Source organism: Lepus europaeus, chromosome 4 (genome assembly GCF_033115175.1).
Source record: "Lepus europaeus isolate LE1 chromosome 4, mLepTim1.pri, whole genome shotgun sequence".
Taxonomy (NCBI): Eukaryota; Metazoa; Chordata; class Mammalia; order Lagomorpha; family Leporidae; genus Lepus; species Lepus europaeus.
In genome coordinates, this window is record NC_084830.1 from 72,476,704 (window position 1) to 72,489,289 (window position 12,586).

Below are 12,586 nucleotides of genomic sequence, written 5' to 3' on the forward strand. Positions count from 1 at the left end.
GTAAGTATTCAATCTTAGAAATCTATACTTTGTAAAGTACCAGATCTCCCTAATATGATAGTCCATATTAAACATATTTTATAATTTATTCTTAATTACTTATGGCTGTTTTTATTTTTAGAAAATTAACAGGCGAATGCACTTCTCCAAAACGAAACACAGCAAGTTTAATGAATCTGGTCAACTTAGTGCATTCTACCTTTTTGCTTGTGTTTGGGGCACATTCATTCTGATCTCTGTAAGTATGTCCCTGTAATATTATTCTCCTTCCTCGTCTAAAAATTGGAACTCTGCGATAAACTAGTGTAAATTAAGAGGTTCAGTGATAAATTTCCCTGTTAGGTTTTTATACAGCAAAAATTGTATACCATTTACTGTTACCTTACTCATTTTCTGCCATTCTAGATGTTTATATCTTATAGTCATTTGCAGATATTGCTGTAATAGCAAAAAGTTTAAGATGTCTGTGATACTCTTATTAGTTTACATGAGTTGTGATTTTTCCAGTTCTTTCCTATTTTAAATATAAGCAATTTAAAAGTATGGCTTTTCAGTTAAAGTGATCAAAACCCTTCATTATATCACTCTAACTAATGAGATCATCTTTAATAGCAACAAAATTCCTTTTATATGGTACTTCATGGTTTACATCCTTTGTTGGGCACATAAATTTTTTAAATTGATGTGTTAGAGATGAATAGCAGGCAAAAAATCTCCCATGGTACAACACTCAGTGTTGGAGACGACCAAAACTCAACTTTTCAATCCAGTGCTCATACCATTTTACTCTCCTGCTTTAATAATACTTTACAAATATGCAAGTATATAAATTAAAGTTTTATGTATTTTGTTAAAAAAATTAGAAAGTTCTAGTTCTATGGGAAAATTTTCTTATTAAAGTGTTTTCTGGTGTTACATGTGCAGTAATTCTCACTGAAGCAGATGTGGTTACGTAAGAAAAAGAGCTGGGTAGAATATTATGGACGTAGTTCCCTAAAACCACGCTGCACTGTGATCCTGTCTCCTGTTAAGTGCTCTCTTTTCTTAAAACACTTCTTTGATTATCCAAGGCAAAATGCATCTCTCCTGTAGTGCCTTTTCCTCTGTTATGTACCATTACTTGTGTATTCCTTATTTTATCTTGGATTGTATATATGTATTTTTTTTTTTTTACTATGCTGGATTGAAAGATTTTTGAAGGTCAAAAATTGTTTCTTATTTTGTTTTGCATGTGTCACATCGATTTTTCACTTTACTGAAGTAAGCAATTCAAATTGAATTGACAGTAACTAAAATGTTTGACTTGAGTTGATTTTTTTGGCACCCTCATAGAGAAGTATAAATGTTTAAGAAATGAAAATATTGTATTATTTTCAGAGAAGTTTGTATTATACTCAAAGGCTAATCTTTATATCTTTTTTCTTAGGAAAACTACATCTCAGACCCAACTATCTTGTGGAGGGCTTATCCTCATAACCTGATGACGTAAGTCATTTAATTTATACAGGACTTTCTTAAAGTTCTGTGGTCTTGTCACTATTAAGCAGAGTTCATTCCTGTTATTCTCTTTAGGGATGTAGTAGGCAAATTAATAAAATGAGTGAAAGTATGTCTTTGGCAGATCCACTGTCAAAATAGTGTGTACTGTTTTCAGTCTGTAGTCTTTTCAACACCTTCATTAGTGTGAGACAACTGATTTTCACCATAATGTTAATTTAGTACTCTTCCCTTTCATCTCCCTCCTTTCCCCGTTTCCATATTTTCACTTCTCTTCTTGTCCCACTCACAGCTTCTTTTCATGCCTTCTTTCCTAGTCTTTTCTAAAAGCTTTAGACTAGGAATTTTTTATCTTTCTAGCCCACAAGGTTTCTGTACAGTGCTACAGGAGCTCATTGGTTACAGACTTATTCAAATAAAGTACTCATTGCCCAAGCCCAGCTCTAGCACAACTATTCCACATGAACTTTCCTTGCTATGTTAGCTATATTGCTCTTTTGGATCCCCAAATTTGTCATTTTGGCATGTACTTTAGGTAGCATATACATACTGTCTTCATTGTTGTCTTCGTTGTTCTATGGCTGTTTTATTTATATAAGTGTATGATACCTTTACCCACCAAGATTGTGATGTGCCTTGGTGGCAGTAAGAACTGTCTCCTCTTCATTTTTTGTTCTTTGTTGTGCCAATTAGATTGTAGGTGCCTGTTACCTAGGCAGTACTCAGTAACACATTGTGATCTGAGAACTACAGACAAAGATCCGAAGGAAAGAAGGGGATGACATGAGCATGCTTATCTTTTGTTTAGAAAACTTTTATTTAATAAATATAAATTTCCAAAGTAAAACTTTTGGATTATAGCAGTTTTTCCCCCCATAACCACCCTCCCACTCACAACCATCCCATCTCCTACTTCCTCTCCCATCCCATTCTTCATTAAGACTCATTTTTAATTATCTTTATATACAGAAGATCAACTTAGTATATACTAAGTAAAGATTTCAACAGATTGCACCCACACAGACACACAAAATATAAAGTACTGATTGAAGACTATTTAATTCTCATAGTACAACACATTAAGGACAGAGATCCTACATGGGAGTAAGTGCACAGTGACTCCTGTTGATTTAATAATTGACACTCTTATTTATGATGTCAGTAATCACCTGAGCCTCTTGTCATGAGCTGCCAAGGCTATGGAAGCCTCTTGAGTTCACAAACTCCGATCTTATTTAGATAAGGCCATAATCAAAGTGGAAGTTCTCTCCTCCCTTCAGAGAAAGGTACCTCCTTCTTTGATGGCCTGTTCTTTCAACTGGGCTCTCATTCACAGAGATCTTTCATTTAGGTCATTTTTTTTTTTGCCACAGTGTCTTGGTTTTCCATACTTAAACTCTCATGGGCTTTTTAGCCAGATCTGAATGCCTTAAGGACTGATTCTGAGGCCAGAGGAGCATGCATATCTTTAAGCTCAGCAATAATACTGTTAGTCATTCTCCAATTTTAAAAAGTTACATTAATTCAATGAATGTCTGTGGACAGGGTTAGAAACATATTTATGTGGGTATGTATTTCCCCTTTGGAAATTATTTAAAACATCTTTGTATTTTCTATTTTTGACTTCTTAAGGGGAGGGAAAGGGGAACGTAATAAAGGGCAGGTGGGAGGGCTAGAGGGATACCAGAATACTTTAAAAAGTCAATGTAGAGGGACAGTGGAGCACTTTAAAAAGTCAATGAAAAATGCAAGTAAAAAAAAAAAAGTGTATTTTTGTGCAAAAATTTTTTTGAAGTCTCTGCATAGGAGTTGTCTTCAGAAAGTTCATGGAATTGTATATTTTGAAAAACTATGCATGGATTTCAGAAATGCTTTTCGTCCAAATAACTGTGTATCTTTTACTAACACTTTTCTGCACACTTTTGGAAATAGCCTTGTACAATGAAAAGGAGGAGACTTTTGATTCTAAACTGAGTAGGATTCACCTCCTGGGGAGCCCATCTATGCTTTACTCCTCTCTTGCATCCAGGCTCTGCCTCCATTTACCTGGGGCCCTCTCCATGTCACAGCCAGGTAGAATCACCACCTCTCCCTAAGAAAGATGCCAGAAGAGACTTGAAATTGGGAGCACCCCGGTTTCAGGAGATTGCTAGTCAGTGTGCCTTCGTTCTGTGTCAGCCTTTTTGCCCTTGTTGCCCCTGTTTTGACAAACCTCGAGCTCTGTGGGTTGCTCTTGTTTCTTACCTTTTCAGTACCCAGTGTGACATACTGATCACCATTAAATGACTGACAGACAGGGGGCTCTGACTCCTTCCAGCTAGCTTGCATGTTAATAGTCTTCTTTGCCTGCTGGTTAATTAGGGGAACAGGCAGAGGGGAATTGACTGATGGTAGTATCCCTGGGAGACTGGCTTTTGAAGAGGTGTTACAGGTATGCAGAAAATTGTGGTGTGATGGTTACACAAAGGTAACTACTTACTGTATCCTGATTTCTAGAATTTGTTTACTTTGTTCTTTAAAAATGTGCTTTAAGGGCATTTTTTCACTTTCTTATGTTGTACAGATTTCAAATGAAGTTTTTCTACATATCACAGTTGGCTTACTGGTTTCATGCTTTTCCTGAACTCTACTTCCAGAAAACCAAAAAAGTAAGCTGGGAATTTGAAGTTTTAAAAACTTATCATTTGTTTTTTGAAAAGTCTTTATGAAGTTAAATGTTTCTTCATGTCTTTGCTATCCCTTTCTCACTTGACTCTTTCTCTTTCATTGTCGCAGCTCTACCCTTCCATAAAAACTAAAACTTGGCAGGGACTAGCACAGCAGCATAGTGGGCTAAGCCGCCACCTGCAGCACTGACATCCCATATGGGCACCAGTTCATGTCCTGGCTACTTCTCTTCCAATCCAGCTCTCTGCTATGGACTGAGAAGGCAGTGGAAGATGGTCCCAGTGCTTGGGCCCCTGCACCCCTGTAGGAGACCCAGAAGAAGCTCCTGGCTCCTGGCTTTGTCCTGGCCCAGCCCTGGCCATTGCAGTCATTTGGGGAGGGAACCAGTGGATAGAAGACCTCTCTCTCTATCTCTCCTTCTCTGTAACTCTGCCTCTCATGTAAATTTTTAAAAATTCTTTAAAACAAAAATTAAGATATGACATGGACAGAATAAAGGTAAATATAAGAGAAATTAAAAAATAAATAAATCTTTCAAATATTTCTAGAAAAAAGTCTTCAGTTATTATTTTAAGAGGGATCTGGGGCCGGCGCCATGGCTCACATGATTAATCCTCCGCCTACGGCACCAGCACCCCATATGGGCACCAGGTTCTAGTCCCGGTTGCTCCTCTTCCAGTCCAGCTCTCTGCTGTGGCCTGGGAGGGCAGTGGAGGATGGCCCAAGTGCTTGGGTCCCTGCACCCACATGGGAGTCCAGGAAGAAGCACCTGGCTCCTGGCTTCGGATCGGTGGTGGCCATTTGAGGAGTGAACCAACGGAAGGAAGACCTTTCTCTCTGTCTCTCTCACTGTCTGTAACTCTGTCTAATAAATTTAAAAAAGGGGGGGGGGGATATTTTACAGTTGACATGTTAATGGCTCATTTTAAAATTCTGTTGGTGGCAATCTAAATTAAAATAAAATTTAAACAGATTTGAAGGTGATTTTAGTTTCATCTTACTGATATGCCCTGCAGTTTATTTCATAAGTGATACAAAAAGGATTAGTCAACTTCCTCTACAACTAACAGTACTCTGGGTCAGTCCCAGAAACAACTTCACCATTGAAAAAAGTAAACTGTAGTTAAATATTCACCGGTGAAGCCTGTCCTGAGGGGTGGAGAGCCTCCCCTTCTCAGCGGATGGGAAAGATGTTTGAACAAATGAGTAAACTACTGGAACACTGCAGCAGCCGCCTGCTGAAGTCAGGCCTCCCTGGTTTCACAAAAATCAACTTTGTTTCCTGTAACTCCCTCTCGTTTTTGCTTTAAGTACAAAAGCTGCTTGCCTATGTTCTGAGGATTTCTCCCAGCTGTACCAGTTCTTTTGTTTTTTGTTTTTTGTTTTTTTTAATTTTTTTATTTTTGACAGGCAGAGTGGATAGTGAGAGAGAGACAGAGAGAAAGGTCTTCCTTTTGCCGTTGGTTCACCCTCCAATGGCCGCCGCGGTAGCACGCTGCGGCCGGCGCACCGCGCTGATCCGATGGCAGGAGCCAGGTGCTTCTCCTGGTCTCCCATGGGGTGCAGGGCCCAAGCACTTGGGCCATCCTCCACTGCACTCCCTGGCCACAGCAGAGAGCTGGCCTGGAAGAGGGGCAACCGGGACAGGATTGGTACCCCGACCGGGACTAGAACCCGGTGTGCCGGCGCTGCAAGGCGGAGGATTAGCCTAGTGAGCCGCGGCACCGGCCTGTACCAGTTCTTTTGTGCCCTCTCTTCCTTCTTTTCCTTCCTTAAACTTCACATATTCCAATATTCTCTAGTTTTCTTTTTTTTCTTTAAGATTTATTTTATTTTATTTGAAAGACAGAGTTACAGAGAGGTAGAGACAGAAAGAAGGGTCTTCCATCCACTGGTTCACTCCCCAGATGGTTGCAATGGCCGGAGCTGAGCTGATCCCGAAGCCAGGAACCAGGAGCTTCTTCCAGGTCTCCCACGTTGTTGCAGGGACCCAAGGACTTGGGCCATCTTACACTGCTATCCCAGGCCATAGCAGAGAGCTGGATTGGAAGAGGAGCAGCCAGGACTAGAACCAGCGCCCATATGGGATGTCGGCACTTCAGGCCAGGGCTTTACCCCGCTGCACCATAGCGCCAGCCCCTCTAATTTTATTTTCTATTTAAAGATGTATTTCTTATTTCAAATGAAGAGTAACAGATAGAAGGAAACAGATCTAACAACTGGTTCACTCCCCAAAAGTCCACACAGCCAGAGCTGGGCCAGGCCAAAGCCAGAAGTCAGGAACTCCACTCAAGTCTCCCATGTGCGTGGCAGGGATCCAACTACTTTGGACGTCGTCTGTGCTTCCCAGGCTGAGTAGCAGACAGCTGGCTTGGATCAAAGTTGATGGGACTCAGAAAGGTGCTCCGGTATGGGGTACAGGCATCCCAAGCAACAACTTCATCTGTACAGTAACACACACCCCTCCTCTAATTTTATAATCCCTCACATCTTTTTCCTGACATACCTTTTTCCTGTGACAAAATGATCAAGTACCTTTCTTTCCCTTATCAAGAGATTGTAAAAAAAATTATTTATGAAATACTACATAGGATTTACTTCAAAAATTTTTTGGAAGAGAAGGAAAGTAGGATACAGTTGAAGTAACTTTAATCATCTGTTAATAACTTGAGGCTAGGTTCTGAGTATATGAGGATTCATTATGTTCTGTTGTGTGTATATGTGTGTATACTAAAAACATTTTTTTAAAGCTGATTTTGAGAAGCCTTCCTAATTAGAAGTGTAAAACCCATCCAGTGACCAGTTTATCTCCACTTTACCCAAAGCTACACATGTATTTTTTTTAAAAGATTTATTTATTTATTTTAAAGGCTGAGAGAGAGAGGGAGGTCTTCCATCCACTGGTTCACTCCCCAAATGACCACAACAGCCAGAGCTGTGCCAATCTGAAGCCAGGAGCTTCTTCTGAGTCTTCTACATGGGTTCAGGAGCCCAGAGACTTGGGCCATCTTCCACTGCTTTCCCAGGCCATAGCAGAGAGGCGGATCAGAATTGGAGCAGCTGGGACTCCAACCAATGCCCATACGGGATGCTGGCACTGCAGGCGGCAGCTTTACCTGCTATGCCGACCCCTACAGATGTATTTTTAAATACTATAAATAGTTAATTCATGGTTTGTGCTGTTGATTTGCTGCTGTTTTGTATCTGTGCTTTGTGTGTTCTGTGTCTGAAATCATTGGTTCTGCTAAGATTAGAAAATAACACCATGTGAGAGGCCATGTACTATGGCACACAGTTCTTTTCATGTTGATTTCTTTGATAGAGTACAGTGTTTGATTATCTCAGTTGATTGTAAGGATTAGGATGAAGAAAGATCCTTTTTGTCAAAAAAAAAAAAAAAAAGGCCAGCGCCGTGGCTCAACCGGCTAATCCTCCGCCTGCAGCGCCGCCGGCACACCGGGTTCTAGTCCCGGTTGGGGCACCGGATTCTATCCCGGTTGCCCCTCTTCCAGGACAGCTCTCTGCTATGGCCCGGGAAGGCAGTGGAGGATGGCCCAAGTGCTTGGGCCCTGCACCCCATGGGAGACCAGGAGAAGCACCTGGCTCCTGCCTTAGGATCAGCGCGGTGCGCCCGCCGCAGCGGCCATTGGAGGGTGAACCAACGGCAAAAAGGAAGACCTTTCTCTCTGTCTCTCTCTCTCACTGTCCACTCTGCCTGTCAAAAAAAAAAAAAAAGAAGAAAGAAAGATCCTTTTAGACCTAAGATAATTTTCCAGTAATTCTTCCATATTTGGTAAGCTCCTATTGTGAATCTTAGTTGTCCTAAAGCTATACTGTCCAAAATGATAGCCTCAAGCCTCATCGAAATTAATTAAAATTAGGTAAAAGCAAAATTGACTACCATGGTCACACTAGGCATGTTTCAGTTGCCCATGGCCACATCTGTGGGTAATGTCTTAGACAGGACAGCTATAGGACATATCCATCATTGCAGAAAGTTCCACTGGACAGTGCTACTGGGTCAGTTTCTTGATGTCTTAGTGCTAAATAATTTAAGTTTTCATCGGGTATTTGTATACCCATGGACATAACCCCTCTGAGTTTCATTATTAATCTATGTGTAAATCTTGTTCACTGACGGTGGTAAGTTATGAGGGATATTTCAAATTGTTCATTTCAGTACCAAAAGCTCTTATCAGTTTCTGCCAGATGGCATTTCTCCAGAAATGCAATCTAATTTTTATGGAATAATTTGCATAACTTAGAACTTAACTGAAACTATTTTTAACACCTACATATGACAGTTGAAAGTAACTGTTTCAAGTAATTAACATAATTTGAAAGTAACAGCTGCATATGTGTTAAACAATTTCTTAAAATTTACTCTACGAAAATTATTTTTGGAAGAATTCTTAACTGGAAGAAATTAGAACAGTGATTGTTTTGAACCAACTCTACTGACAAATGAAGAAGGGAATGCCGTTAGCAGTTCAAGAGGTGTATTAGTCACAGATAACTTAGTTTCTTTTAAGGAAAAAAATTGAATTACTTATACTAGGTACACTTCACTATAAACTGCTCTCCAGTTTGCCCATGAGAAGATTTAAAATATCATTTCTTCACCAACTTGAATATATGAACTTTTAGGGAAGTCATGAAGTAGCCAAATGTTTTATTTCTGATACTCAGCTTTAATTATATATACATATAGTTGCATAGGACAAAGTATTCAATTAGAAACAATGTTTTTTTACCTATTCATGAAAAGCTTTTTTACTTCATGAAAGCTGTTGATATTTTTCTATTGCACTTTTGTATTAACATCTCATTTGTCACTTTTTTAAATTATCTAACAAAGTTTTTCCAGAGTATATCATCTTTTCTTCTGTATCACTGATTTCCTCATTAGATGTCTAAAAGCATTTTATTTTGTTTCAAAGATTTTATTTACTTATTTATTTATTTGAAAGGCAGATTTACAGGGTCAGGGAGGAAAGACAGAGATCTTCTATTCACTGATTCACTCCCCAAATGGCTACCGTAGCCTAGGCTATAACCCTAGGCCTGGAGCCTGGAGCCTGGAGCCCCATCTGGGTTTCCCATAAGGGTAGCAGGGGTCCAAGTACTTGGGCCATCTTCTGCTTCTTTTCCCAGGTACATTAGCAGGCAACTGGATTGGAAGTGGAGCAGCTGGGAATCAAACTGGTGCCATTGAAATGCTGGTGTTGCAGGCAGTAGCTTAACCTGCTGTGCTACAACTCTAGCCCCAGAAATAATTTTCTTATAAAAATAAAAATTACTAAAGTATTTGTCTTCCTGGATTTCCACATTTTCCACCAGAATAAATTTATCTCTAATTTCATTTCCACAAATCTCATATTTAGTGACACCTCTTATATCCATAGCATATGACATTGCATTGATGATACCATGAACTTTTCTTAAATTATTGTAACAGAAGACAGAGTCCCTTGTGGTTGAACTTCAGCATGTTGTCCCAACACCCTTTTCCTTCTATGTTTCATTTTGTAAGGGAAATATTTCATTAGAAATTTGAAAATTATATGACTAGGATCTTAAGACCTCTTATTTTCAGAGATACTTCTCTTAAGTTGGAAGACCCCTTGTAAACCTGGTATCATGCCTTGAGAATGTTCCCAGGCGTCCCAGTGTACCAAGCAATATACTCCTGCTACTCAGATTGTCTTCTATTCCACCCTCTGACATTTGATTTTTGTGCTATTCTTGTCAAAGAAGAGTTTTTGATTTCAAATTTAGACTTGTGAAATCTCTTCTCTCACAGAAGATCTAGTGAAGTAACTGCACTGGTGGAGGGAGTAAAGGAGAACTAGTAGAGCCCTGTGCTCACCTTTACTAGATGCACAAGTTTAGTGAGATTCTAGAAGAAAGTAGTTCAGTTGGCCAACATCAACACACCATTTTAACCATTACTAACCAGGCTAATGTAAGCCGTGTGTGTGTGTGTGTGTACAACTTCCTGAAACACAGAGTAGGAATGGGGTATAGGCATTTCATCAGTAAACGGTGTTTATTGAGTTATCACTGTTGGTGTTTTATAAAAAATTTTATTAAAAGTTTTTACTGCAATCCAAGATGACAGATTTTACATCATAATTCAGTGTATGTTTTTGTGTGTAAAATCTGGATACAGGCCAGCATTGTGGCATAGCAGGTAAATTTGCTACCTGTAACACCAGCATCCCATATAGGCACCATTTCATGGCCTGGCTGCTCTATTTCTGATCCAGCTCCCTGCTACTCGCCTGTGAAAAGCAGCAGGAGAAGGCCCAAGTATTTGGGCCCTGCATCCACATGGGAGACTTGGATGAAGCTCCTGGCTCCTGGCTCAGCCCTGGCCATTGTGGCCACTTGGGGAGTGAACGAGTGGATGGAAAATCTGTGTCTCTGCCAGTCTGTCAACTCTTTTAAATAAATAAATAAATCTTTTGTGAAAGATTGAATAAAGTCTTCATAATATAGTGCACTGTGCACTCAGGCATGTTCTGTTCTATTTCATATTTTAAAAGATGCTAGTGTGACTCCTAACTTGATGTCATGCTCCATTAGTGGGTCTTGATTTAACATTTTTTTAAAACATTTATTTATCAATTTAAAAGAGAGAAGGAGAGACAAAGAAAAAAAAATCTTCCATCCGCTGATTCACTTCCCAAATGGCCACAGTGACCAGGGCTTGGCCAGGCTGAAGCCAGGAGGCAGGAGTTTCTTCTGGGTCTCCCACATGGGTACAGGGGCCCAAGGACTTGAGCCATCCTCTGCTGCTTTTCCAGGCCATTAGCAAGGAGCTGGATCAGAAGTGGAGCAGTCAGGACATGAACCAGTGCCCATACATGGGATACTGGACTTACAGGTGGCAGCTCAACTGTTAGACCATAATGCTGGCCCCCTGACTTACATCTTTAAAAACACTGTTTCTGAGATAACTGAGTCAGCTAAGAACTTTGGGAGAAAAAAAAGAAAAGTAAAATTTAGATACTTCGGCTTACAGAGTTACTAAGGAGAAAGGATACGCAAATAGGTGGTATTATAAATGAGAAGATAAAATTTTAATCCAGATAATGAAGGAAATAAAGCATGAACTGAAAAATGTCAATACTATTTCGGGTAGATAGAGGCAACTCTACTGCTGACAAATTAGCAGTTTTAATATTAGAGGGGCTTCAAATTGTTAGCATCTAACTATGTTTAGTAAAGGTTTATTAGAAAAAGAACCTTAGATCTTAACCCTAAAAGGGATTTTTGTTCATCAGACTGAAACAAACAGTATTCACTTTTGAAAGATGAAAATAGGGGCAGGCGCCGTGGCTCACTTGGTTAATCCTCCACCTGCGGCGCCGGTACCCCATATGAGCGCCGGGTTCTAGTCCCGGTTCTCCTCTTCCAGTCCAGCTCTCTGCTGTGGCCTGGGAGGGCAGTGGAGGATGGCCCAAGTGCTTGGGCCCCTGCACCCACTTGGGAGACCAGGAAGAAGCACCTGGCTCCTGGCTTCGGATAGGCACAGCACTGGCCATGGCAGCCATTTGGGGAGTGAACCAAAGGAAGGAAGACCTTTCTCTCTCTCTCACTGTCTGTAACTCTACCTGTCAAATAAATAAATAAATAACTTTAAAAAGAAAAAAAGAAAGATGAGAATAGCTGAAACCAGCAGAGGTTAAATGACATGAAACCATGTGGCAAATAAGGGCCTGGGGTCGGTGGCAGGGCTGAGTAGCTTTCAGGTCTTTTACTTCTATTGTACATTTTTCACCCTACCACTCTGCTCTTAAAGAACAAAAATGTTCCAACATGGTTTAATCTATAATATATTTTTCTACTTGCAGGAAGATGTTCCTCGTCAGCTTGTCTACATTGGCCTTTACCTCTTTCACATTGCTGGAGCTTATCTTTTGAAGTGAGTTGTGCTCTCTGGGGTGTGTCAGAGGGATTGATCAGGTGGTATGCTATTCTGTCCTCATTGATAATTAATCCACTGTCAATGTTTTATTGTTTTTTTTTAACAGCTTGAATCATCTCGGACTTGTTCTTCTGGTGCTGCATTATTTTGTTGAATTTCTTTTTCACATTTCCCGCCTGTTTTATTTTAGTGATGAAAAGTATCAGAAAGGGTAAGTTAGCTATTCTGGTTCTTCTGTTGTGGATAATTAACATCAGTACCTAGATTGCCAAGGTTCTTGTTCTTGACAGTTATATTATTTTTTAAGCTGTAAGTAGCAGTTTAAATAAAATGAAACTGTTTTAGCAATTCAGAGTTGGTATTTTACTCCCTAAAATACAATCTGTTTCTGGTGGAGAGATCCTGCGTTGGACTTGAAATTTTCAAAGCTTCAGAGTTTACTTTTCTAACTTCTGCCTTGTCTATTGCATGTTTTCCTCTTGGAAAAGA

The 12,586-nt window shown here is 39.9% G+C and overlaps 1 protein-coding gene across 4 annotated transcripts in view; it reads left to right on the forward strand.

The window, feature by feature from the left end:
• TRAM1 (translocation associated membrane protein 1) overlaps window positions 1-12,586 on the forward strand; it is a 41,142-nt gene that overhangs the window by 12,584 nt on the left and 15,972 nt on the right. For 2 of the 4 annotated variants that reach the window (XM_062188367.1, XM_062188368.1), the window contains exons 4-8: window positions 122-238; window positions 1,427-1,485; window positions 4,031-4,145; window positions 12,024-12,094; window positions 12,204-12,308. In XM_062188367.1, the coding sequence (XP_062044351.1) occupies window positions 122-238; window positions 1,427-1,485; window positions 4,031-4,145; window positions 12,024-12,094; window positions 12,204-12,308 (467 nt within the window). The remainder of the gene's footprint in view (window positions 1-121; window positions 239-1,426; window positions 1,486-4,030; window positions 4,146-12,023; window positions 12,095-12,203; window positions 12,309-12,586) is intronic. The other 2 variants (XM_062188369.1, XM_062188370.1) reach the window with 1 other exon arrangement.